The sequence below is a fragment of the Agelaius tricolor genome, unplaced genomic scaffold (assembly GCF_023055355.1).
Source record: "Agelaius tricolor isolate 1412-34295 unplaced genomic scaffold, bAgeTri1.0.p SCAF_14, whole genome shotgun sequence".
NCBI lineage: Eukaryota > Metazoa > Chordata > Aves > Passeriformes > Icteridae > Agelaius > Agelaius tricolor.
The window spans coordinates 9,356,332-9,382,967 of record NW_027269274.1 but is presented as its reverse complement, the minus strand read 5'-3'; the positions used below and the strand labels follow the sequence as shown (position 1 = coordinate 9,382,967).

General features: G+C 46.7%; 1 protein-coding gene across 5 annotated transcripts in view; it reads left to right on the top strand.

Annotated features, from left to right (window-relative positions):
* PLXNB1 (plexin B1) overlaps positions 1-26,636 on the top strand; it is a 77,281-nt gene that overhangs the window by 46,334 nt on the left and 4,311 nt on the right. For all 5 annotated transcript variants that reach the window (XM_071439571.1, XM_071439570.1, XM_071439572.1 and 2 more), the window contains 31 exons: positions 361-493; positions 1,191-1,347; positions 4,194-4,302; positions 4,401-4,509; positions 5,107-5,967; positions 6,089-6,214; positions 7,312-7,434; positions 8,398-8,491; positions 8,750-8,916; positions 9,944-10,095; positions 11,931-12,036; positions 13,370-13,506; positions 14,151-14,327; positions 14,516-14,684; positions 15,795-16,037; positions 17,287-17,463; positions 17,802-17,950; positions 18,323-18,423; positions 19,190-19,407; positions 19,597-19,775; positions 20,262-20,328; positions 20,866-21,012; positions 21,487-21,664; positions 22,461-22,564; positions 23,222-23,306; positions 24,022-24,188; positions 24,543-24,703; positions 24,945-25,092; positions 25,787-25,851; positions 25,933-26,008; positions 26,362-26,436. In XM_071439571.1, the coding sequence (XP_071295672.1) occupies positions 361-493; positions 1,191-1,347; positions 4,194-4,302; positions 4,401-4,509; positions 5,107-5,967; positions 6,089-6,214; positions 7,312-7,434; positions 8,398-8,491; positions 8,750-8,916; positions 9,944-10,095; positions 11,931-12,036; positions 13,370-13,506; positions 14,151-14,327; positions 14,516-14,684; positions 15,795-16,037; positions 17,287-17,463; positions 17,802-17,950; positions 18,323-18,423; positions 19,190-19,407; positions 19,597-19,775; positions 20,262-20,328; positions 20,866-21,012; positions 21,487-21,664; positions 22,461-22,564; positions 23,222-23,306; positions 24,022-24,188; positions 24,543-24,703; positions 24,945-25,092; positions 25,787-25,851; positions 25,933-26,008; positions 26,362-26,436 (4,960 nt within the window). The remainder of the gene's footprint in view (positions 1-360; positions 494-1,190; positions 1,348-4,193; positions 4,303-4,400; positions 4,510-5,106; positions 5,968-6,088; positions 6,215-7,311; positions 7,435-8,397; positions 8,492-8,749; positions 8,917-9,943; positions 10,096-11,930; positions 12,037-13,369; positions 13,507-14,150; positions 14,328-14,515; positions 14,685-15,794; positions 16,038-17,286; positions 17,464-17,801; positions 17,951-18,322; positions 18,424-19,189; positions 19,408-19,596; positions 19,776-20,261; positions 20,329-20,865; positions 21,013-21,486; positions 21,665-22,460; positions 22,565-23,221; positions 23,307-24,021; positions 24,189-24,542; positions 24,704-24,944; positions 25,093-25,786; positions 25,852-25,932; positions 26,009-26,361; positions 26,437-26,636) is intronic.

Genomic DNA, 26,636 nt, shown 5'->3' with positions numbered 1-26,636 from the left:
TATCTTGTCTCTTCTTCTGGTGTCTTATTTAAGCACTCTTTCACTACTTGTTCCCCTACTGATGTTGCTTAATGAGACATGGTTTATTCCAGTGTCTGTGTCTGCCTGCTGGCTCTGCTTCCCAGTAGAAAGTCACAGGAATTAGTTCATGACCCCTGAAGCCCAAGAAGTGCTTACCTATCTATAATTTCACAACAGTTCATCCTGTTATTGAAGGTGGTGGGAGGCTGGAACTTCAGTGGTTTGTGCAGCAGCTTCCCCAAGAGTCTAGCTAGGCTTGAGACAGGCAGTGTCTGCTTGGAAGCCAAGCACAAGCTGCTGCTCAGGTCTCTCACAGGGCTCCTTGCTGTTTCCCTGCAGGTGCAGCCGTCGCTCTGAGTGCTTGCGGTCCAGGTTGAGTGAGCAGTGGCTCTGGAGCTTTAACTCTACACAGCAGTGTCTGTCTGTCCAGTCACTAACTCCAGCCAACATCAGCAGAGAGGAAAAGAGAAATGTGAGTGGTAGTGATCCTCTGATGGTGCTCAAGCTTATAAAAAGTCCTCTGCAAACTAAGGAGTCACAAGTCTTTCTGTTGCTTTAACTGGGGTGCTGAAATACTGAACCTACAGGCATGTTGTCTGCCTCACACGGGGGACTTATCTCCTGGTGCAGCCAAGCTGTTAATTCAGTTGTTTGGTTGTTTCTTTGTTTTCTCTGAAACTAAGTGTCCTTGCCTGCTAAGATTTACTGGGTATTCTGCAGTATGTGGTGCCTGCTTGGATGGGGATCCTCCTTGTTTTGGTATCTGTAAGGTGCCTGTGTCTGTGCTTTCAGTGTTTCTGTCACTTGCTGTCAGGAAGGCCTGAAAGGAGTGGCCCAAAATTACAGCTCCTGTCTGGGATGTGATAGCTGACAGAAAAGCTAAGAAGGTGCTGGAGTGATTTGAAGTCTGTCATTGTGTCAGGAGGTGGCAAGAACCTGTCTTTTGCTAGAGGCTTGGGCAGTGGGGGAAGTTGTCAGTTGCTGGAGGGATGCCAAGTTCAGTTCAGGAATAGCAAGAGATGATGAATGGAACAGTCAGTCCTAGGAGACATTATAGGAAAATGAGCATTTTTGTAGGTAACTACTTTATGAGATTCTTGAAAAAAACAGAACAAGAACATTATATTAAATGAAGGCAAATTATTTACTGGTTATTATTGAACTGACAGATATTTTTGGCCATCTCGGACTTACCTTCTCTGCGTGAGGAAGAATTTTATTCCTGTTATTTTGAAGATTATGAAAGCCCAGCAGTTCTGACAGAGTCAGGAATCATGTGCCCTTCTCCAGATCCCAGCCAAGCACCAGCTTTGCCAACAGGAACAGGTTAGTGAAATGCTTTAAATGGAGCATGATAGCTCTGATAACATTGTTGGAAGAAAGTATATTGTAGGCCATCATATTGCCAAGGATTAACAGCCATGAATGTATGTGGACTGTCAGCAGGTGTTCATTTCATTCCTCATAATATCTGTTTGCTTTCTACTTGTGTCACACACATCCTGTGCTATTTTGGGCTGTTGCCAAATTCCAGTGCCAAACTCTGATAGTTGGAAAGGAGAGCCTGTTTGAAGGGGTGTATGCAAATCTGAATGTGATCTGAAATGCAGTCTAGAGAGTGGCTGGTTTGGCAGCTTTTTCCTAAATCTGGGGAGAAAACTCTCATAAATATTGCTTTATTATTAAAACCAAGCAAAATGCAGCCTTCTCAAAATCCATGTAATGGGAGAAGGAAGTACACATAAGGAAAGGAAAGAAGAGACCTTAAAGTCTCTTAAAGAAGAGTCCTTAAAGATATAAATGAATCTGCAATGCGGCATAACCTTAGAAAATACCCAGTCCACCTGTGAACAATAGCTGGCTGAGTATTGCTGATTGGCCACTCTAAAGAACCTGGAAAGTTCTCCATTTGTTTTCTTTGCATTGGATTTTACCCAGCCTGTCAGTGTGAGCTCTGATGAGCTGATCTCTTCAAAGAGCTTGTTCATCTGAAGTAAAAGGCAGGTGTCCACTGGGACACATTCCACACCATTCACCTAAATGGCTGAACAGATTTTTCTGTGCAAGTATGCAGCTGGCTAATAGGTATGAAGCAATCTCCATGGACATAACATGACACCAGAACTCAGCTAACACACTCATTCAAACTCCTTCATTTTCAATATTATTTGCAGCATTTTAATACCTGGCTTTCACACTGCTTTAGTCTGGAACAAGCCCACCAGATCTCCATTCAGGGTGGTCAGGCAGAGGGAAGAGGGCTTCATGCAGTGCCACTGCAAGCAGAGTGGGCAGGATTTGCTTCTCTGTGTAGTTGTATGGGCTTGAATGTAAGCACAGTTGTGAAAAATCAGTGTAGATAAAGCCACAGTCTAGTTCTCATTATTCTAGGCTTCAGATATTCTTATCAACTCCTTTGTAAGTCAGCCTTGCTTTTATTGCAAGATACCTTTCCTACATTACTTTCATATTCTGTCTGAGACTTATCAAGTGGCTCCTGTTCTGTGGCATGAGCTTGCTCGTGGATGGTTTCTGTCCCTTTGATCTATTTGCGTTGTCCCTTTGCTTCTGCAGTGCTTCTCCCACTCAGTGAGCTATGGCCAGGCCTTCCTAGCACAGAGCTTTGCTGTTTAACTGTGCCAGCTTCTTCTTCATGTTCTCTTGTTTCTCAGACTTCTTCTCTCCTTCACTGTATTGTTATTCCTTCTCTGGCTTCTGTACTCTGCTAAGATGAATTTGAAACTGGTAACCAGATTCATGCGTTGTTTTCTAAATGAGATCTCATTAGGGCCTCAGATACCAACACTTTCTTATTCCTACTTATAGTACTTTCCCCAGTTCACTAAAATATTAGCCATTTTTCAGCTTTATTTTAAAGGTTGCATACCAGCTCATCCATCATGTGTAGTTGTTGAACTCCAAGTTAGTAGCACAAACTCTTGCTCTCAGTCTGCAAGTGCTCGACCTCATCTTCTGTACTGTCAAACAGTATTATTGGCAGTCATGGGAAATAATGGCCTTTCTGGAGAAAGGAGTATTTATAAATATGGTGTCATAACCCTGAAATCCTGGGAGGTGTTAGCCCTTCCACCACTGCCAAATGCAATCACCTCTGTGACAGTGATAGGAGTTGGCAGTATTGCAGTGACTCCAGCCTCCAGCTGCATAGGATATACCCTTATTTTCTGCACATCCAGGGTTCAATACACCCCCCATCACTGTTTTATTAGCATACTGCTTCCCTTGCCATCCTGTCAGGAACCCAGCTTAGACCTGACTGGTTCTTCACATATTGATTGTTTTGCTGTGACTAGACATTGCTTGCAAGAGGAGCTCTGAAATCTCATTCTGAGAGGAACAATGCACAAGGTTCTTGTTACTTGCTTTTATTGCAAACTGCCTAAGAGAAACCAGCAGCTCCTGGGGTTGAGCAGAGAATGCAGTATACTTCCATTATTTGGAGAACTAGTAACAAACTCTAAGGTTGAAGGCATTTGTCTGGGACAAGATTAATAAGCTGATCTAGTACTGTCTTATGCAAAATATCTCCTTCCAGCTGATGCTATCAGCTGCAGTAAGATTTGACCATCTCTGCAGCTATTTGGTCTACAGAAAACAGTGACAGTCTCTTCCCAAAGAGAACAGGGCTATCCTGAGGGTTGTAATTGATGTGAGACCTGGATTTTAAAGCAGATAAGCCTTCAGTCGTGAGAAGTGAGATTACAAATCTTATAAACCTCTTCCCTGACTCACTTCTTAGTCTGGTCATAGAACAAAGCTCTCAAGGTAAAGGCGGCATGTGAAGGGCACATCAGTTCTAAGGTTTCGTTTTCCTTTGGATGACAAAAGAAGGCAATCAGCTTTGAGCCTCAATGTTACTTCTTCCTGTAATACAGAGATGGCAGTGGAATTACAGAGATAAAGGTGGACAGATCTTCAGACTAGGCTTCTTTCCCATGGCTTGGCGAGAGCTGTCACAAACTACTCCTGTTGAACTTGTCCAACCTGTTTTTAGTGTCCGTAGGATAATCCAGTGATTGAGGTGCTAAAAGCATGGAAGGGAATCTGCCTCAGTGTTTGACAGTGTCTATCCTAAAGCATGCTGCGTCTCCTAACAGTATGGCAAACTTGTAGGGGCTCCATTTCTAAGAAATTTTTATTTTCATTTTCAGATCATGTCACCATAAAGCTTGTAGTGCGTTTCCATGACATCTTCATTGCTTCTGTGGACTTCTCTTTCTATGACTGTGCTGCAGTGGCCCTGCTGTGGAAATCGGCACCGTGAGCACCTGCTTTTTCTCTTCTGTAGTTTTAGGGAGGGTGGCAGTCCTTTTCTGGGTTGTTCTGTCTTAGCAGCTGCTCTTCTGTCATTCTTCCAGGTGCCAGAAGTGTGTGAGCAGTCTCTGGGGATGCAACTGGTGCATCCAGCAGCACCTCTGCACCCACAAAGCAACCTGTGAGGAGGGAACCATTATCTACAATGAAAGGGTACGTTTCCTGCTCAGTCCTAGTCCTGTGTGCTCTCACAGCCTCAGTGGGTCAGATCTCTTCTCAGGTAAAATAGCAGCTGTCAGTCACATCAAACAAGGAGATGAGCTGTTGGAGCAAAGAGGAGCTCTCCTTGGAGTGACATGAGGCTCTGCATCCCTGATAGATACTATAGGTGTCTGGGGAAGTACCATCAGATGAAGCAGGTCACTATCCTGGGGTTATGCAGCCAGTGTTGTCAAAGTGGAAGGACAAGAGCAAGCTGGCAGGGAGGTGGAACACGTGCTCAGTGTCTGGCTGTCACAGGTGGCCTTGCATTTTTGTGGATGATGAAGACTAGCAGACCTCCCTCTGAGAGGAGGACAGTGCAGGCATCTGTGTGAAGAGGGAGTGTTGCTGGATCTTCTGCACTGTGAACATTCCCCAATCCCATTGCACAAGATGGTACAAGATATAGCTCTCATTAAAATCCAGAGGGTGGAACAGTGTCTTGTCTATGGGAAGTCATACAGAGTGTTTTTCTGCTTGAGTTTTACTCTGTTTCATTTCTTTCCCTCTTCTCTTCTCTTCTCTTCTCACTGTGTTGTTTCTTTCTAGGCTCAGATCCCAGCCTTGAGTGTGTATCCCTCTTCAGCTGCTCCCCTCACCAAATCCTCCACCACAGTCCCCACCATGGCCACAAAACCTGTCACCACCCCTGTGCATGTGGGCCCGAGCACTGTGCCCCACACGGAGCCCATCCATGTCACGCCCTCCGCAGCCTGGGAGGCGACCACGGAGCCGGCACAGAGCCCCAGCTACACCCACCTGAGCCTGCCCACCGAGGGCGCCTCTCTGCAGGCTGCCACAGAGGCCCCGCTGCCACCTCCAGCAGACAAACCTGTCACTGTGCCAGAGACAACTTCTCCTGCTGCATCTGTCCTCTCCAGCCCGTCTAAGAACTTGGATCACATAGCCTTGCCCACTGAAGGGCCAGCCACAGTCCAGGAGGCCCAGCACACAGACCCACCCACCACGCTCGGGGGTAGCCCTCTGCACACGTCTCCAGTGGCAGCTGTAACACCTTCCCCTCATGTCACGAGTTTCAAGTGGCCTCTAAGTCCTTTTCCTACCACAGAGGCACTGACATCTGCCATCTCATCTCCCCAGACCCCCAGCCAGGTGCCAGGGAGCCCTGTTGTCTCCGATGATGCTCCTGGGTTGCCAGGAACTGAGCTCCCTGTTTCAGGGCTCCCAACATCAGCTCCCCCACAGTGGCTGTTGGAGGAAGGCACAGAGCTCCAGGACACAGAGGACTGGATGGATTTGCTGCAGGCTGAGAATGACACATCTCTTTTCTCTGCTTCTACTCTTCTGTCGGGTGATGGTGATTCTTCAGAGAGGGATGTCCCTGACTTTCCCAGGATCCTTCACCCTGACCTCGATTATCAGTATGATGCCCCTGAGTTTTGGGAGGAGGTAAGTTACTGGCCTTTTGTAATTCACAGTCTAAGGCTGTAACTCTTTGAAATTTTCTTACAGATTGCTAATCTGGTATTTCAGCACACAGGAGGGGTTGTGTCCTGTGGTTTTTTTTCAGAGAGAAGAGACTAGCTGGGGTCCAAATGCATGTCCCTGTGTGCAGGGAATCCAGGGATCTTCGCTGTTTCCAGTCAACGTGGCAAGGAAGATAACCCTGCTGGGAAAGAACTTCCACCTCTATCAGGTAGTCAGCTCAATGCCATCACCATCAAGAAATTTCATTCATGCAGGGCACTGGGCTGCTAAAAATATGTGTAAGATACAGGTGTGACTCTGCCTAGGTTTCTCCTAGAGGAATAACCTATTTCTGTGCATAAAGAATTCCATAGCTGGATGTATTTGTGTGTAGAAGGTCACCCAGAGAAAGGGAGAGTACAGGTGTGCACCAACCTGCTGGAGAAGATCTGCATGTATTTGGATTAAATTGCACCTGTGCTGCACTGAAGATGGTAGTTCTTGGAATAACTTTCTGCTGAATCCATCCTGTTTGTTTGTCTCTCCTAAATAAGCTAAAGACAAGTCATCTGTTCCCTTTCCTTTCTGGCATGCTTATGTTAATGTGGCTATTCCTGCCATACCTGAAACTTCTGCAGTGGGGAAAACCACCCTTGACAGCTGTTTCTTGAGTGTGCCTCTGATAAAAATTCTCTTTGCTTCTCAAGACAGAAGATGATTTAGTAACCTTTGACAAAAAACAACTCAGAACATGCAGCCCACAGTCTAGTTGTTACTTTATACATTAAACCTGACACACTGCACTGCTCAGAGGAGCAGAGCTGGTTCCAGAGAGATGCATATCTAGCTTTTTTACAGGAAGTATCTAAGCAATTCAGTGGAAAGTTTACAGGAAAGAGACAGGGAGGAGAAATACACACTTAATGGTTTTGACATGCTCTCTCCTAATCTGTGTACTCTATTCTTCATTTCCAAGCTAGTGTTTCACAGGGATGTACTGGCATAACTTCAGTCCCGCTGTTTGGTTTTTTTTTAATTTCTCCTCTGTGCTAAGTTCTTCACACAGTGACACACATGCTCCTTTCTGGGTGTTTTATGTTGGTTTGCCCTTCATACATGGAGGCAGTCACAGCATAGAGAGCCCTTGAATTTAGCACAGAGTGCCCTTGAATATAGGATAGAGGTGGCATAACAAGGGGAAGGAGAGGAGCATGCTGCTGGCCTGGTGGCTTGGGGAAAGGTGCTGAACTGGAGAGGCAGGATGACACCTGTGCAGCTCAAAGCTCTGTGCCACTGAGGAATGGTGCCATGTGTCTCCTCCTGCAGGACCAGCAGTGGGACTATGAGTGTGTCTTGAATTTGGAGGGGAGGACAGTGGTGATGGAAGCTTATGTGGAAGGAGAAGAAACAAACAAGTCCCTCTGTTATATCACCTGCCAGATGAACCAGGTGAGTGCTGTGCCATTTCACAGTTCACACAGGTGCTGGTTTTGCTCAGCAGGAGAATAGGATGGAAGGCAAGCTCTGGAGAAAAGAGCATATTTTGCAGAAGTATTTGTAGAATATTTATCACTCTGGGGCCCTCAGCTATGATGCTGCTGCCTGCCAGTACTGGTACCTTCAGCCTCAGGAAGATTGTGCAGTCTGAGCCACATGATCTGTTGCTGCACTAGCTGTAGCAGGGATGGTGCTGTCTCTGAACTGGCCAGCATGGTGCCACTCCTGCTTTAGCTTGAGGCACTGTTGTTTGTCATTCTCTGCATCATGACTACTGTGATGATTGTTCTTTTGTGAGAAGAAAAATGCTGTTTTCTAGTACTGATTTTGTCCTTGGTGATAGAAGCAGGCCTGTAGATTGTAAAATTATCAGGGAAAGCTAAAACAGACATGTACATTTCTGGATGCTGTGTGAATTTTACTTAAGGCAAGATTTGCAAGCAGAGATGTTATTTTTACTTTAAAAACTCATATAGTTAAGGGAAAAGAACACAGGCTCTTGTGCACGAGCCCTGCAGACCAATTGTGATCCTACATTGTCAGCTCTACTGAAATTACAAAAATGCCAGCTTGAGCAGCTTTCTGAGCAGGTGGCTTGTAGATAGGAATTGGCCACTTAGGAATGCAGTTAGGAAGTTAGACAAGTATTGTTGTGAGCACAGACTTGGTTTTCAGTGTTCATCTTAGTGAACCTAAACCTGCTACTCTTTCTGGAGCAGAATTGTGACTGTGAACCATGAGGACAAGCCTGTGCTGCCACTGCCCCAACTAACACGGCCTTGTCTACATGCATGGAAGTTCCATGTAGGCTGTTTGTGCCATGCACTGTTCAGTATGGATGCTGGTGCTTCTTGCCCATTCAGCTGGTGTGTTTTTGCCTCTGTTAAGTCCTCTTGATGATCTTTGTCTTTGCAGTACAGTTACACAGCACCTCAACTCGAATTCAATGCTGTGGTGTTTGTACAGAGGCGACGGCACCTTCGAGTGGACAGTGCTGCAGATCTTCATGGTAGGAGTGCAACACCTTCCCAGTAAAAACCTCATCACCTTCCAGATGAGGTGGAAGGGAATTGAGAAATCCTCAAATGAGCCTTTTTATACTTGTGGTAGTCCTGTCACAAGAAAACTAAGGAAAACAGAGCTGCACTTCTGTCACTTGTCACGGGGGCAGGAGGAGGAGTGGGTCTGTACAAGACACCAGGTTGCTGGGTTGTGCTGTGCCCTGTGGAGATGTTTGCAGGTACCTCTGAATTTTTCTCCTTTGCAGTGACTTTTTACAACTGCTCTGTGGGACACACTGATTGTAGCCGCTGCCAAACAGCTGACTCAAAGTACAACTGTGTGTGGTGTGGAGGTGACAACCCCAGCTGTATCTTCAGGGGCTCTTGCAAGGAAGAAATTGAAGACCTGTGTCCAGCACCTCTCATTCACTCTGTGAGTAATTTGCTCACTGGTGTACTGCACACAGGGCAAGGAGGGCTCTGTTCTGCAGTGGAAATCAAAGGGCTGTGAACTCAGAGTGCAAACAGTGCAGCTCATTCATTTATTGACCTTCTGAAGAGGAAGTTCAATTGGAGTCCCCCAGTGTTGTGAGGATTCTAGACTGCTGCTGCTGGGCTTTCAGTTTGCTAATAGAGAACAGTGGGGAATGATTCATGTGTATCTCAGCTGAAACTGGAACACCAGAATTATTCAGGAGCTGGGAAATGGTCCACAGGACGGATCCTCCAACTGTCCTGAACCAGACCCTGAAACAGGTTGCCCCAACTAAGCCTGGGGCAGAGGAGGGTAAAACCTAAGGACAGCAGCACAGCAATGATGGGAAAGGCATGACAGGTTCCTGGAAATAATTATTTTTTGTCTGTTTATTTTAAATGTTTCTTGCTAACTGCCACATGACAAGTGTCTGTAGCCATGTGTCCCTTTTGCTGTCAGCTTGTCCTCCCTTCAGTGGCACACAACATCCATGTGCTGCATCTTGTCTTAGTTTACCTTGGATGCTGCTCAGGGACAGAGCTTTGACATTTGTGCAGCATGCAATTCATTGTCGTCCTGATGCTGAGGGGGGAATGGTGCTTACTGCTTCAATACTAGTAACATGTATTGGCTTGTGCATTCCCACTCTTCAGCAGAAATGCCCTGTGGAGTGGTCAGCATGTTGATGGGAAGGCAAAGTAGGGCAGTCTTTGCCTTCTAAATGGATTATCACCTCTGGGTGGGGACTGCTGGCATCAGCGAGGTACGGGAAAGAAGGCTCCGACTGTGATGTTCTTTATGGCCTTTCTTCTGGTGAGACTGCAGCCTGGGACTAGTCCAAGCCAGTAAAAGGAGTCAACAGCAGTGACCTGAACAGGCAGAGTTTGCACCAGGGCAGCTGAAGGGCCCTGTGCTGTAGATCAGTCACCAGACTGTGGAGGTCTGAGATACTGTGACATTTACACGTGCGCGGATGTCTTTGCAGGTGTACCCCCTGTCTGGACCAGTGGAAGGTGGCACTAGAATCACCATCACTGGCTCAAACCTCGGGCAGAAACATCAAGACATTGCAGAAACTGTCACTGTTGCAGGAATTCCCTGTGCCGTAGATGCTCAAGAGTATGAGATCTCTAGCAGGTAGAGTATCTGTGAAACCTCCTCCCAGAGGCAGGCGCTGGCTTTTCCCTTGGCTGCTGACCCAGCCTGAGATGTCCTTGCCTTTGCTGTAGTAGGTGCTGAGCCCTGCCCATTCCCATGAAGTGCCCTGAGTAAGGTCACTGTGTAAGCACTTGCTCAGGCAATGTCCCTAGAGAGATAAGGTGTGTACGAGGTGACAGCCAAACAGTGATGCCATGTTCCAACCACACTGCCCAGACAGCGTGGAGCTGTGGGCTCAGAACCCTGCAATTTCATGGGTGTCTCACTCAGCCACAGGAGATTTCAATAAAGCAAAGGACATGGCTTATGCAAGTGTCACTGATAGGGAAATAGCCTGACTGTATTAACACAGGGTGAGGATGGGAGCATGTGGTTGAAGGCACACCCCTAGATTGTCAGTCTTCACTTGCTAGCAAGACTTCCCCCCAGGAACAAACTCAAAGAAAAGATCCTCTCTGCCAGGGACAGATGAGGAAATCCTGGTGGGCCCAGTGCCAATCTTTTGGTGGCCAGGAATGCCTGACAGGTCACACAGTGCTTGTAAAAGTAGTGGCAAGGACAAGGATGAGAAGCAGAAAGACCTGTCCTCCTGAATCTGGCTCATGTTAGTGATAGAGAATTGTGCAGTTGGTGTCTGGCCAGGGCAGAACAAGATAATAAAGCAGTAGTTAGTTGTTAAGATGTATGAATGGGGGATAAGGAGAAAAGGACATTTGTGTAGTTGGCCCGTGGCAGGGCAGGTAGGTGGGAACTTTGGACAAGGGAGGGAGAGGAACCAAACAACCAGCAGGAGAAGAGGAGGGAAATTGGGAGTAAATTCTTATCAGAGCTATCACAAACATGTTTTTCCATTCCATGGTAGCAGTAGTTGTAGTACCCTTCCCTCTAGGAGCCAGATAAGATCCTGCTGGGAATGGCTTGCTGTGTTGAGCAGTGTTGTCCTGTCTGTGCAATTTGTTTGTCTGGATCCATCTGCTTTCTGTTTTCATCCTAGAATTAGAGCTTAATCTTTCTGGGGTTAGCACTGTCTGTGTTCTGTATCTGTAAATCACCTGGCTTCACAGGGTCTTGGTTTGACTGCGCTGCCTAAGTTCAAATTCCTCAGCCTCTTTAGTTGAGGGGATATAGCTGTGAACCTGGAACCCACTCCTGAGCAAGGCCCAGACAAAATTAATCTCCTGCTATGCAGGAGGGCTGGGAAGTCTCCTGCAGATTAGCTTTTATGTTAGCAAATGAGTGCTGTAACATGGGACTCCTTGCTGCTCTGTTCTAAGTACAGTTTGACTTTTCATCTTGTCAGCATCTCCCATAGCAAATTGTGTCTGGAAAAAGGGCTGGGAGGAATGGCTGGTGCAGATCAGGGGATCTGGCTGGTTGGAGAGGCCACTGGCTGAGGACCAGTGACAGCTAAACCCAGGTCTTGAGTCTTCTCCTGCCTCAGACACAGCACTAATGTGTGGATTGACCACTGCTGCCCTGAGGTCCCTCCAGATGCAACTGATTTTGATCAGCTGTGGAATATAGAAGAGTTCTTGGACTCAGTGTATCTGTGACACGGTGGGATTCATCCTGTCTGTCCCAGAAAGAATAATTTTAGATAGGATGAGCCTGTTTGGAACCAGTCCCTGCTTTTTTCTGCTGCACCTAACCCAGCTTTTTTAGAGTTGTTTCTTGATGTTTGGTTGCATATTCTGAGCATCAGATAAGTCTGGAAGAAGGGAGCTGTGGTTGCTAGATGTTTTTAGGACATGCTGCAGTGGATGCAGCTCCCCTGCTCTCCCCTGGTATGACTTTGTTCTTGGATTGTCCTGCAGCATCGTGTGCGTCACCGGCGGGAGCTGGACAGAGAGGTTTGGGCATATCGTGGTGGAGGTGCCTGGAGGAGGTCGTGGGGTTTCTGGTCATGTTTTCACCTATCAGGTAATATAACTAAAATATCTCCCCTGTTTTCCCAGTACCTCTGCTAAATGGCTGTTTGAACTTGCAGGACTCTACCGGGCACTTGCTGCTGCTATTTTTTATCTGATTTTTCTGCTGCTTGTGCTGTGTGGTGTACTGGGATTTTTTTTTTTTTTTTGTTTGGTTTTGTTCGTTCCTCCCTCACCCTCCTCTGGATTATAAGAACAGCTGTACTGGTAATACTAAAGATCCTGTAGTCTAATGATTTTATTTCTTTTTTGACAATGATAGCTGTTAAATGCTTAGATTAGAGATAATCTGTATTTTTCCTCTGTTTCGAACTTGAAGAATTTTTTTTTATTGATGGCGTAGCATCTTACAAAGACTTCTGACTTTTCTTTTGTTAATATGCAAATTGCTGTTTGAACATGCTTTTATCTTCTGACCTTCAGCAGCTGGTGGCAGTAAATCCAAAATTCCTGTGCATTGTGTGGAGCAATGCTTCCTATCATTTTTAAACATGTTTCTGATAACTTTTTGCTATCTTAAACCCAGCAACTATGAAATAATACTTAAGTAACTTTTCAATACAATTGCTTCTTTTTCTTCCTTTCTGTGCAATTTACAAGAGATTCTGACAAGTCTTAAGTTCTTCCATTTCTGGCTTGATAGAACCATTTTATGTACTAGGTTATGCTTGTTGCTCTTCTTTTGGTTATCACCAGGATACTATTTAGAGACTAGCAATGGTGGTTGCAAAAAAGTACATGTTTGCTTTTTATCCTTTAGTCTCCCTCCTCCGTCTTACTTCATGGATCTTGCTTTTTGTTTGTCAGCAGTGACTTACTTGTGTCACTCTGCTAAATTTTGCTGCAGCTCCTTGGTGGTACTAAGTTTGTTTTTGTTACAGCACGGGTCTCAACAAAAATTCTTAGGGCTCCCTGCTGGTAATCTCCTCATCTGCTAGGCAAACAGGCAATTTATTTGCTACCTTGTTTTTCCTAAACTGAGTTATTAATCCAGTTACTGATCTGAACAATCCCTTTGGACTGTTAATCCTCAGGTTTGTGTGTGAGGCTCAGAGCTCTGCTGTTTGCAGCATCCATATGCCTTTGGCACTCTGTGGAAAGGTCCTTGATTTGTGGTTCTTGCTGGTGTTATTGATCCCTCCTCTGCTCAGTAAAGTAGCTGCTGGAGTATGGCTGGGGCCTGCCTGTGGTTTGGATCTGTAGCTTCTATTTTCAGAGCATTGTAGGCTACTGAACACATTCTGCTGCTTTCTTGTCCTGTCTTTTGAGGTCCTTGTCATTCACTTACCTTTTATTTTTTTTTTTTTTTTTCTTCCCTCTTCTAGAATCCAGAGCTGAAATCCATTGTTCCAACCCAGGGTCCCAAAGCAGGAGGAACCTGCCTTACCCTTCTAGGCTCGAAGCTGCTGACTGGGCATCCTAATGAGATCAGTGTCCTGCTTGGAGACCTCCCTTGTCAAATGTAAGATCAGAACTTGCCAGTTTGCTATCTGTGCACTGTCCTGAGTCCCTCCTAGAGCCTCCCAGGGTGTGATGCTGCCTGGAGGAGCTGGAGCTCTGCTTTCCTCTGTGTTTCAGGGGATCTTCCCTGTGAGGGTCATGGCAGAAACCTCAACCATCTAAGATTCCGGCCCACCTTATCTGGGCATGAGCAAGGCTGCGCCCCTCTGTTCTGCTTGCCCCTTGACAGGACTGTAACCCAGCCTGACACTCTGCTTTTGCTGGTGGGGAGCTGCAGTTGGCTCCTGCAGCCTGATCCCAAGAGCTGCTTGTTTCCTTGCACCCAGGGACACATAAACCTGCCTCACCAGGGACACATAAACCTGCCTCACCTCACCGCTGGTGAGGAGGTGCACATGCCTTGGTAACATGTGTCCAGTCCCTTCAGTCTGGACAGTGATTGTACCTGCTTTTTGTCTGTGTGCTGCTCCCAACAGCTGCCCAGCAATTATTACTTGCACAGATAAGGGACAAGAGCTTTTATCGTGAGATTTAGGAATATACCAGAAGAGGTTTGCAGACTCTCTGCAAAGAGAAAGGCACAGTACTATCAAATCTGTCTCTGCAGTGGCTGTGTTAATCCCTTGTTTTTCTTGTCTCTCCAAGCCTCTCTGAGATGACAGAGGATCAGCTGGCATGCCAGACAAGTCCCAGCAATGTGTCCACAGAACTCCCAGTCACCATCAAATATGGCGAGCAAGAGCGGAGATTGGAAGGATCCCTCTTTAGATATACTCTGGATCCCAACATCACTTTTGCAGAGCCACCTAAAAGCTTCCTCAGGTAGAAGGAATGAGTGTCCCTTCCGCTGGGCAGTGTGCTGGGGCTGCAGCACCAGTGTCATCTCTCTTGAGTAGCACTTTGGGGTGAAGCCAGGCTTGTCAGAATGAGATAAACAGAAGGATGGGAGCATGGACAAAACTGACCTAATGAATAACAGGTGAGTCATATCAACTACTTTTGTCTTTCAGTGGAGGGAGAGTGCTCAGAGTTCATGGATACAACTTGGATGTTGTACAGAAGCCAAAGATCCGAGTTACAGTTTCTCCATCTGAACGCCGGCGCCGAGGAGTGGGGCGATGGCGAAGGATCGTCCCAGACTCTGAGTGTCCTGAGGGCTCTCTGTGCAGCATCCAGCAGGTAGCACAGCACTCTCTGGGGGTGTGGATGCACAGGGGTTGATGTTCCACCTCTGAAGAAGTGGCCTTTCGGTCCCTAGGGCTTTTTTCCTCCCACCACTTGCTGTTATCTGCTTGGATTGTACTAACAGTCTTGGCCCATGGAAGTGTTCTCTGCCAGGCTGCGAGGTTAAGCACTTAAACATTTCCATGGGCTGGGTCTGCCTCTGCCTAGAGATGTGCAGGACTGTGATGTGGGACAGAAATAGCAATGCAGCAGTGTGGAGGTAAAGGAATCTACATCTGAGCCAGAGAGCTTGTGTTGCTCAATGCGTCTGTGCTTCAGATTCTTCCTTTTGCATATTTCAGTCTTTCCCTATAGTTCCTGGGATGTCTTTCACTCTGACATACAAAACCAGGCAGTGAAATTCCCAGCACCACAATTATTTTCTGCTCTCCTGCTGCCAGTCTGCTGAGATGGGTCATTACAGAGATATTTATGTGGTCATCAAGGTCACAGAGCATGCAGCAGAATTTGCATATGTTAGACAGTGGTTTGGCAGCCTGAGTACAAGAAGGATTTGCATCATTAGTGCAAATGATGAAGGGCTTCCTGTCATAAATGTGCTCCTGATGCACATGCATCAATAAAAGCTGGTTTTATCAATGTTCTTACGAAAGATTTGTGACTGTAGGGCAGAAAAAAATACTCTAATGCTTTCATTGAATGTATAAAACATATCCAACCAGGCATGGGAACACTTTCACAGAAGCATTCAGACTGGGAAAACAGCCTTGCATTGAAGATGTTTGGTCCTATTCTCTCAGATCAGGGAAATCTAAAGCTGGTCGCTCTCCAGAATTTGCTGCCAGGGGAATGTCAGAGTTGATTCCCACTGTTGAGACCTTCCAACAAAACCAGTGCTATGAAAGCTTTCCTTTAGAGGAACATGGGGAATTCCTCAGATCTTGGATTTTTCCCCTTTACAGTTAAGCAGGGTTCTTTTGGCATTTCTCCCGACTAGAAGAATGCAGACTGGCCCCAGATTGTTTGGGGTGGAAAGTATTGCCAAGCTGCAGGAGAAGCCCTGGTGTTTGATTACTGACACTTTTTTTTGCCTTTTCCAATTAGTTTGAAGAACCATGTCTCGTTAACTCTTCCTACCTGATCCTGTGCAAAACTCCAGCCATTAACCTGCTGTTGAGGAGTGTCCGAATCAAATTGGAATTTATTCTGGATAATCTGAGCTTTGATTTCAATTCACTGCATCCCATGCCTTTCTCTTATGAAGTAAACCCCATTCTAAAACCATTGAATGCTGAGGACCCTGCCAAACCATATCGTCACAAGCCAGGAAGTGTCATCTCTGTGGAGGTAAGACAAAAACCAGCTGGAATTCATGTTCCTTGTATGAAGTTTTAAGTTTGTGTCGTACAGCATCCAAGGTTTTTAAAGCATTTGACAGGTTGCAACCTGTCACAGCACATATGCTTTGGCCTGTGAGAAACAGTACATAAGAGGAGGGAAAAGTGCATCAAAAAAGCCTCCTGAGTCAATAAATCATTTCTAGGGCTTCGTAGGGCTTATGGAAACTTCAGTGGTTTGTTTTTTGGGTTTTATTTAATCCTAATAAACTGTTTGTATATGAGATATTAGTACTACATTATCCCCACATCCTGTTTTCAGCTGCTGACTCTATCATAACTACTTCAGTTTCATCCAGAAATAACTTAGGAGTAAAAGAATCCTGCCAATGGGAAAGACCTGTTACTAAGTGAAGGCAGAAACATCACTCATTAAAGATGATACAGAAGAGCACAGTGACTCTATTTTACTGTACGTGCAAGAAAAAAAATTTTGAGGTATTTTGTTTGTATGGAAAGGTACTTTTCAGTCCAGTACTCTTAAAGAAAGTAATGGCTGCAGCTGCAGGTGCAAATTCTCCACATGCTGTCCTTTTGCATATGGGTGAAAAACTGTGAGGATGTAAGAGCATAGAAATGCCTAGACCACTGCCATTGGAGTTGAATGCATCATGGAGATGTAGGGCAGTTTGAGAAGACTGGAAGAGAACTTTAAAAGACAAGGAGGTTGATCTGTCAGCCTGTTGGGATACCCTGACAGAGCTCTGGGCTTAGAAAGCATTAAAGCATAAAAATGTAATTAACATCAGTCAGCATGGTTTTATTAAAAAAAGAAAAAGTCTTAATCCCCCAAAATTAAAGCAAATAAGAGAAATAGCACAGATATGTTATACCTTTTGAAAGGCATTGATTGACTCAGCTGAGTGTGCAGGTTAACTGACATGAAACTACCTTTCTAAATATACAGAGTGAAGAGCTGAGCTTAGTTGGGTTTTGCTGAAGAGCCTTAAGAGGACAGGCTATTTATAACTGTACTTATGCAGTGTGCTACAGGTCCTAAAGCTAAATCTAAATCATATGTAACTGAATTTTTTAGCGTACAAACTTAACTCCTGCAGCCTATTCACATGTGAGCCTAAACAAAGAAGAAAAAAGGCTGCTTTCATCTCATGGTATTGGTCTCCTCCATCTTCTCTGAAGCCATGGCAATACATAGTTGTTTTTTCACTGATCTCATGTGCTGTCCAAATGTATTTCAGGGAGAAAATCTAGATCTGGCTATTTCCAAGGATGAAGTTATGGCTATGATTGGGGAAGGCATCTGTGTGGTGAAGACACTAACAAGGAATCACCTGTACTGCGAGCCCCCCTCGGAGCAGCCGGCTCCGCGGCACCGCACCAAGCGCGAGGGCACGGACCTGCTCCCAGAGTTCACGGTAGGGAATCAGCAGCACTGCCAGGAGCCCTGGCATTTCTAGAGGCATGTGCAAGAACTGGGAGTGGGATGTGAAGTTAGGAAAGTTACAAACCCTGCTGAGGGACAGGGAAGGTAACAGGGATGGCAGGGAACTGGCCTTGTTCTCAAATTCTGCTCTTAAAGGCTAAAGTTGCCTGAAAGTAAACAGTATTGCTGGGTTCACTGTGCTGAGCTGTGGGACAGCTCTTCTGGGCAGCTGTGTGCCCCCTGTGCTCATTCTGGAGAAGCCTTGTGGCTTTGTACTTCATTCCTGCACAGAGGAATGGAATCATCATGGCAAATGCTTTCTTCTTGCAGGTTCAGATGGGAAACCTGAACTTCCTCCTGGGCCGAGTACAGTATGACACAGAGAGCCAGCTCACCTTCCCGCTGGAGGCACAGATCGGTTTGGGTGTTGGTGCATCCTTTGTGGCACTGATTGTTCTGGTCATTGTCTTCATATACAGGTAAGAAGTTCTGGCATTCATGAGACCTTTAAGTTCCTCTCAATGTTTTTCAGTGGGTGTCACCAAGTGTGTACATCTTGGGCCTAAATAAGGCTACCGTTTTCTTTATTTTGTGCCAAATTTTGAGCTCCTGGTGGTGTTGGATGCAGGAGGCATGTTGCACTGCTAGTCACAGTCTGCACTGTGGTTCATTGAGAATCTAATGGGTGCTTCAATAGACACATCTAGTTTATGGTACACTGCGTGGTGTCCTGCAAAAATGATGCTCTGTAGAAATTGCCTCAGCACCAACTGCCCTGGCAGCAACACAGCAGCTAGCAAGGACAGTCCCTGGGCTACTGCCACCAAGAACAGTTTTTCTTCTTATTGCAGGAGGAAGAGCAAACAGGCTCTGAGGGATTACAAGAAAGTTCAAATCCAACTGGAAAATCTGGAAACGAGTGTTCGGGACAGATGCAAAAAGGAATTCACAGGTCAGTCACTGATCTCCTGGGTTTTTGCAGCTTCAGGGAAACTTGGAGAACCACCCTCAACCCAACCTCTCTTCCCATTCCTGTGTACTTGTCTGTGTAGCTCAGAGCCGGTGATAATTTAGCCTGTGCCAGTGCATAGAAACGTAGAGCCAAATTCTTGCTTTTTGAATTCTTTAATTCAGGGCACAGTGATTTTTACAGACCTCTCTCATTCTCCACTTCATCCTCCAGACTCAGGTGAAGAGGTAAAGTCAAGACAGCACACTTGGAGGGATCTTAAGGACAACTACTAGCCCAGTCTTTGTGTAGGGCAAGTTGAATTGCAGCCCATGTTCTAAGCTTACAAACTTTGTACTTCAGCTCTTTACAACTGTGGGAGACGTGGGGCTCTGAAACTCTGCAGGTGACTGAGACTGTAGTCCCCAATTAATGTGTGAAGGAGTGAGAAGCAGGTCTCTAGTACTCTATCTTTGCTGTAGCTAATGCCTGTAACCACAGATGTGTGCTGAATAGTGGCTTCCTCTTTACAAAATTGGAAACCAGCTCCTGATTGGAATGTTCCTCATGCTATTTCTCCTGCTGCCTAGTCTAGCTTTTAATGTTCTAGCAATGACACCCCAATATGCCTCTTCCTGAGAGGAAACATCCTTCCTCTTTCTCAGTCCCATGCTGCTGGCCCTGGTTCCTCCACTTACCTCATGTTCTGCACCATCAGTTGAGATCATGTCAGTTGTGTCATCCTCATAGGCATTTTCCTTTCCCTCAGACCTGATGACTGAGATGATGGACCTCACAAGTGACCTTGTGGGCACAGGGATTCCCTTCCTGGACTACAAGTCCTATGCAGAACGCATTTTCTTTCCGGGTCACCGTGAGTCACCACTGCAAAGGGACCTTGACATCCCTGAGTGCCGACGGCAAACAGTGGAGCAGGGCTTGGTCCAGCTCTCCAACCTCCTCAACAGCAAACTCTTCCTCACAAAGGTAATGTCCCTCTCTCTCTGCTGGCAGCCTGCTGTGGGGCCAGAGCCACGGCACTGGCAGCAGGAGGTGGGCAGTGCCTGTTAAGGTTCATTCCTTAATAGTTCTCTGCACTGCTTCTTCCAAGAGCCAGCAGCTGTGACTGCTTTGTTTTCAGCAGAGTCACACACCGGCTTTTCTCTCTCCCACCAGTTCATCCACACTCTGGAGATCCAGCGCACTTTCTCTCCCAGAGACCGGGCCTATGTGGCATCGCTGCTCACGGTGTCGCTGCATGGGAAGCTGGAGTACTTCACTGACATCCTCAAAACACTGCTGAACGACCTTGTGGAGCAGTATGTGGCCAAGAACCCCAAGCTGATGCTGCGGAGGTGAGTGAGCCAGCCATGGTCCCACTCCTGAGGGGGCAGAGCCTTCTGCCTGGCTGGCAAACTCTGAAAGTCTGCCAAGTCTTTTAGTCCCACTTTGCTGTTTAGAGGTCTCTGAGTTAACAGTCATGCCATGTTTGGAAGCTAAACTGAGATATCTCCCATGTTTAGATCCCCAGTAGTCTCCTATCTGGTCCATCCTTCTGATCTGAACACATTTCCCTTGTTTGAGACCTACCAGAGGCTTGCCACTGTTCCCTGCTTCTTGTCTCTCCAGTTCTGTAATTTGGTGCCTCCTTCAGGCTGACAAGTGCTTCCAATAAGCAATGTAAAAAGCATTAACTGTGCTGGTCTTAAAAGGCTTTTCTTTCCTCTCCATTCTGTATTGTGACTTAGAGTGCACTTCTTCCAAAGGGAGTGATCTTTACCTCCAAATCTTTCCCCGGTTCTGCACCACAGTCTTGTGACCAATCTGATGCTCTTTTTCAGGACAGAAACAGTGGTAGAGAAGCTGTTGACCAACTGGATGTCCATCTGCCTGTATGCCTTTGTGAGGGTGAGCTCTTTGTCCCATTGTAATGTAGAGGGGCTGAAAGAGGGGAGACAGGTACAGCTTTGCTTTGTGCCTCACTCATACTGAAATACTGCCAGGGTCACCTTGTATTTCAGGTGAGAAATAAGGGCTGGGCTGCTCACTGGGAACGGGGATTCTTAAATCAGCATCAATACCACTTGTTTCCAGGATGTGTCACCAGGTCATGGAGGCCTCAGTGTAGCTCCTTTATCTTGAAATACACAGGACACAGGGTGGTCTGTGCATGGGAGGACAGATGCTGGTCTAATTCCTTTTCTAGAGGGCTGGGGAGGCAGCAAGGATTCTCTCAGATTAGTGACACAGAGGTAGAACAATGCCTTGGTCTGGTAGCTGGGCAGTGCACTTTTCCTGTGCATGGAGCAGGAGCTGTTGGCACAGGATCTTTCTTTGCCTACTGTGGCTCAGCTGCTGTATCCTCTGTCCTGCTTGATATCCATGTTTCCATGCCTGGGGCTCTGCTGGGAGGAGCAAGCTGAATTTCTCTCCTTTCTATGCCAGGATTCTGTTGGGGAGCCCCTTTACATGCTGTTTCGAGGAATCAAACATCAGGTGGACAAAGGGCCAGTTGACTGGGTGACAGGGAAAGCCAAATATACCCTGAATGACAACCGCCTTCTGAGAGAGGACCTGGAGTACCGCACTCTGGTAAGTGCCAAATCTTCTGTCCTCTTTTGTACAGAAGGGCTGGATGTCTCTGCTGCCATAACCAAAGCACAAGTGCAGCACATCCTGCCACTGTCTCCTGGGAGCCAGGTTTGTTCCAGCAGCACAAGTTTGTAGATGATGAAGAGCTCTGCTAAATCAGGCACTTTTGGCCCAGGCTGATGGAAGCCTTCACCACACTCATCTGGTGTACGTGCTGTGCTGTGTCTAGAAATAAGGGAGTGATTTTGCTGATGGCACATCGAAGCTCCTGCCCAATGCTCTTGAACTGGCTTCCAGCTCTTGACCCAAGGCCAAGAACACAAGACTGAGGTGTTTAACATCTGTGATGTTTTATCTTCTGAATCTCCCAGTGAAAGGACTAGCTGTTAACTTGCCTGAATGCCAGCCATCAAAGGTGTAAATGTGTCAGATGTAATCTTATCAGCTAAGTAGCTGTGACCTTTTCTTCCCCAGACCTTAAATGCTTTGACACAAGCAGGAGTTGGTGCAGGAGGGGCAGAAGACTCTCAAGGGATTTCTGCGAAAGTGCTGGACTGTGACACCATAACGCAGGTGAAGGAGAAAATCCTAGATCAGATCTATAAAGGGACGCCATACTGTCACCGGCCAGACCCAGACACCCTGGACCTCGGTGAGCAGAGCTCTTTGGTGACAAAACTCAGTGAGGAGGTGAAGGAATGGTGGTTCAGTGTCCGTGCACAGCACCCTGGCATGTGTGACATTTGTCATTCTGTGCTGAGTGTGCAGAATCACTGACCACTCTGGCTGGGCACAGCAGGGAGGAGGCTGTAACAGAAAGAGGCAGGGGTGGGAAAGAAGCAGTTGGGTTCACCCTCTTTCACTTCATGGTGTTCTTTGTCAGACTCAGACCACAGCAATGGCTTGGTCAAAGGGATATAGAAGAAGTGTAGGGGGGGAGGAGGATTTGAGTGCAGTGCAAAGATGCTGTGGGCATAGACTGGCACTTCCTGGCAGCCTCTTAATAATATACATCAGGGAGGATTTTGCCCATGGTAGCTAATGAATGGTAGAACTTAGATTGGGAGAGAAAACACTCAGTTTTCCATCTTCTTAATTCTGTTGATTTAGGGATGAGAAGGTACCGAGGAAATAGTAGCTGGTAAGAACTCTGGGTGCATGTTTGTGGTTTGAGCCACCTCCTTGAAGAGTCACAATCTAACAGAATTTGTAGGAACATGATAGGTGGAATATGGGAGGCCATGAGGCCACCTGTCCCTGTGCTCAGAGAGGTCTGTCCTGTGACTGCAGGACTCAGCATCATGACAGGCCCTTGCTCAGGTTATGTTGTCTGTTAAATAGCACAGGTAAAAGCTGACAAGGACCAGAGGGTGTTTAATGAGGTCAGCCAGGCTGACGCAGATGATGAGCAGTTAATCCTTTCCTTTTCTGTGTTTCAATGGCTGTAGAGTGGAGATCAGGGCTGGCAGGTCATCTGATACTGTCCGATGAGGATGTGACATCTGTTGTTCAAGGAACTTGGAAACGTCTGAACACTCTTCAGCATTACAAGGTCAGAACTCAGTCTGCCATTGCCTTATCTCTCCTCTCATCCTTCTACACACTGTCAGGCTCTGTTTGTAGCTCTGGCTCCTGGTGGACCACTGTCAGAAGGTTGGGCCTTTCTTGCAGAGCATATTCAAATTAAGTCAGTGCTGTGGCTGCAGCCTGACATCCTCAAACACAACCCTGTCTTTATCCCATACCTGAGATGTGGGCATGTCTAGGGCTTGGAAGGATAGGCACAAGTTCATACTGCAGTGAAGGTGATGTGCTGGATCTGTTCTTGTTCCAGGCCAGATCAGTCAGGAGGTGATGACACACTGAGCTGCCAAGTACCTTCTAACAATGGAAAGAGGGATTTTTTAAATTACCTTGCACCAGTGTGTTGTATCTTGCAGTATGTTAATACCTTGCTGCAACATGTTCTAGATCTGAATGACCTCAATCCCTGAGTATTATCTTCGTTGTGCTTTGAACATTTGTTCTTTAATTGGTACAGACAAGATTTTCTCACCCTCAGGAAAGACAGTGATGGTGCCTCCAAATCCCTATTTCTGTCCCTGTTTCTAGTGATGGTACAGCCTGTTATGCTCTACAAGCACTTGCCTATTATGCTGATGAGAAGCCTGCCATTTGCTTTGAATATTGTTGTTTTCCTTGTGTGCAGGTGCCTGATGGAGCAACAGTAGCACTCGTCCCACGCCTGACCAAGCACATCCACAGGGAAAATCAGGATTACATCCCAGGAGAAAGTGAGTTCGATGACTTGTTCTCATAAAATTACTTCAGAGCACTTGCCAGTTAGTGGGACAAGTCTCTTGCTGTAGCCCCAGCTTTATGCTGATATTGAAGGCTGACACATGCCTTGGATCTTCATAGGATTGTCAGGAAATGTGAAAGCTTGGTCAGGTGAGGGCAGAGAAAAGCAAAAGTGTGAGAGCAGAGGAAGGCTCAGCTGGGTGTGAAAATGCAGAACGAGCACAGTTGCCTGACTCTCTAGGGCTGACCACAGTCTGCAACTTGCAGAAATCTTTGTGCCTTTAGGTGCTGAACATGGCCTGAGAGGGATGATGGGATGTCAGGCAGTTTCCTTACTGCCTGGCAGAGTGGACAACTCCATGGCATGAGGAATAGTAGCTACAGGCTGCAGCTTAAGAGATTGAAATTGGATATGGAACAAAACTTCTTCAGCAAAAGGGTGGTTCAACCCTGAAACAGACCACTGGGGTGGTGGGGGATCTCTGTGTGGGGAAGTTTCCAAGACCTTGAAGTTTTTAGGTGAACAAAGGCAACCTGCTGTATAGTTGGCAATGTTTGTACTCTGCAGAAAGCTGGATAGAGGCCTCTAGAGATTCCTTCCCATCTGTGTTTCTGTTATACTGGGAAATCTTGCTTTCTTGGGCCTCACCTGGCCAAGGTCTACTGTGAGAGAGCCAACACTCATCTGTAAACAATTGCTTGGTTTAGAAACACCAATGCTGGAGGACGCAGATGAAGGTGGGATCAAACTTTGGCACCTGGTAAAACCAACAGAAGAGCCAGAGCTTCCCAAGCATCGGCGTGGGAGCTTAAGAGATCGGGAGCGGGCCAAGGCAATCCCAGAGATCTATCTCACACGTCTGCTCTCAATGAAGGTGAGAAGAAGCACAGATTGTGTTGTGCTTGGGATCTTGCCTTCCTTCATATCCCCCAGCAAATTGCAGGGGTGTGTGTGAAGATGAAGCAATACCCTTTACCTGCAGTGGCTTTGAGAACATTTGAGTCTCCTCTACATTTTGCTTTGTTCACAAGGTTCTCCCTGACCTCTGTTCCACACACCACAGGGGCCTCCTTTCTCCTTTGTGGCTGCTCCCTTTAGTGGGGGTGGAGTGTCCTTGGATGAGTGAGGGGCTGTCACTGAGAAGAAGAGAGTGACCTCTCATCTTTGAGGCCTAGGCTCTCTATTCTCCTCTGCCTGTGCTGACCCTGTCCTACTTGATTTTCCACAGGGCACTCTGCAGAAGTTTGTGGATGACTTGTTCCAGGTGATCCTCAGTACCAACCGCCCTGTTCCTCTGGCAGTCAAGTACTTCTTTGACCTGTTAGATGAGCAGGCCATGCACTATGGCATTGCAGACCCTGAGACCATCCATATCTGGAAGACAAACAGGTAGGGTGTTCCTGCGGGCCCTGGAGGAGGCACTGCTGACTTGCTTAGAGCTTGCAAAGTGACAGCCACCTCTGCCTACTGAGGAGCAGCAAAATTCAAGTGCAGGGCAGCAAACCATAGGGTGAAGAGCTGGTTTTGCGGGGAGGGCAGAGCAGAGAGATGCAGTAACATGTAGAATATCTTTCAGCACTGTAGCTGCCACCTCTGCTGATGCCCTTTTGCACTTCCTTCCTCTCTACAGCCTCCCCCTGCGGTTCTGGATCAACATCATCAAGAACCCCCAGTTTGTTTTTGATGTCCAGACGTCGGATAACGTGGACGCTGTGCTGCTGGTCATTGCACAGACCTTCATGGATTCCTGTACAATAGCTGACCATAAGTTAGGGCGGGTGAGTACAGAGGAGAAAGGACCATGGTTGGCACAGAGAGTTGAGTGCTGCCTTAGGAAGGCAGTAATGTTTACAAAGCACCATGGGGACAGCAGGCCAGGCTCCCCCTGGCTCCCATGTGCAGCTGGAGAGGAATGGGGACTCCTGGGAAGAGAGGAGAGAGGATCAGATTTTGTTTAGCAACAAGAAATTGTTGAGGAATGCTCTTTATTTACAGCTTGCAGTTATTTGGGGGGACAGAGCTGAATTGGCAGTTGGCTGTGGCAGACAGTGGGAGTCACAGGATGTAACTTGGGACATTCACATTGGCCATTAGAAAGGCTTTCCACCATCACTACTCATCCTGTGCTGAGGGTGGAACAGTCCTGCACAGGTCACCACAGATGGGATGGGTGGATCTCTGGAGCACATCAGGCATCACACATAGCCAGTGTGATCTCATACTGGTGATCACCCAGCTCCAGGGGGAAGGCTGGACTAGGGATCCCAGAGTGCCTTCATCAGCACATCTCAGGGTACCTCAGACTGCATTACTAGAAGAGAGCCTGTTATTTGAAGTGCCTCTCCATGCAGAGGACAAAAAATTCCTGATCCTGAACAAATGGCAGAAAATAGAAGTGTGTTACCTGCTGAGGTTAGTCCACAGCACAATAAAGGAGCTTTTCATAACCAATTCTGGTTTTGGATGTTCAAGGACTCTCCAATCAATAAGCTGCTTTATGCCCGGGACATTCCTCGCTACAAGCAGATGGTGGAAAGGTAAGTGATGGGTGTGAGGAGCTGTAGTTTCAGCAGGGAGGACGGGGGACCATGCACTAATTCCTGTGTGCTCCTGTCTAGGTACTATGCAGACATTCGTCAGACCATCTCTGCCAGTGACCAGGAGATGAACTCTGCCCTGGCTGAGCTGTCACGGGTAAATAAAAGTATTTCAGAAGTCACTTGGCCCCTCACCTGTGCATCCAGGAGAGAGTTGTTAATGCCAAGATGGGATATTCCAGCTGAGTGTGCAGTTCTGCTCAAACACACTGACTGTGCCTAGTGGCTGCCCTGCACCACAGAGAGGGTGAGGGTCTGCCCAGCAAGCACTGGAGAGAAGAGGGGGTAGTCAAGGATTCAGGGCAAGAAATACATGTGATTTTTCCTTTGCTAGCAGCTGTTGGTGAATTCTCTTTCCTGTTGCTTTCTTAATGAGTTGTGAGGACATAGAATTTGACAGGACAATTGTTGTGTCTCACAGTTTTGTCTAATTTCTTCTCTTATAAACAGAATTACTCAGGTGACCTTAATTCCCTGGTGGCTCTACATGAATTGTACAAATACATCAATAAGTACTATGACCAGGTGAGTGTATATTTCCAGCAGGTATGAATATACCTTTCTTCTTCTACCACCCAAACAAAAAAGCTACAAAAAATTAACAATTAAGAGCAGCCAGACTATTCCAACACTGTATTGTTTCATTGGCATGCATAACTCGTGTCATGAGTTTGTTTTATTCTTATCAAAGAGCAAGGGAGGAGTTATCTCTAACTTGGAGCTTC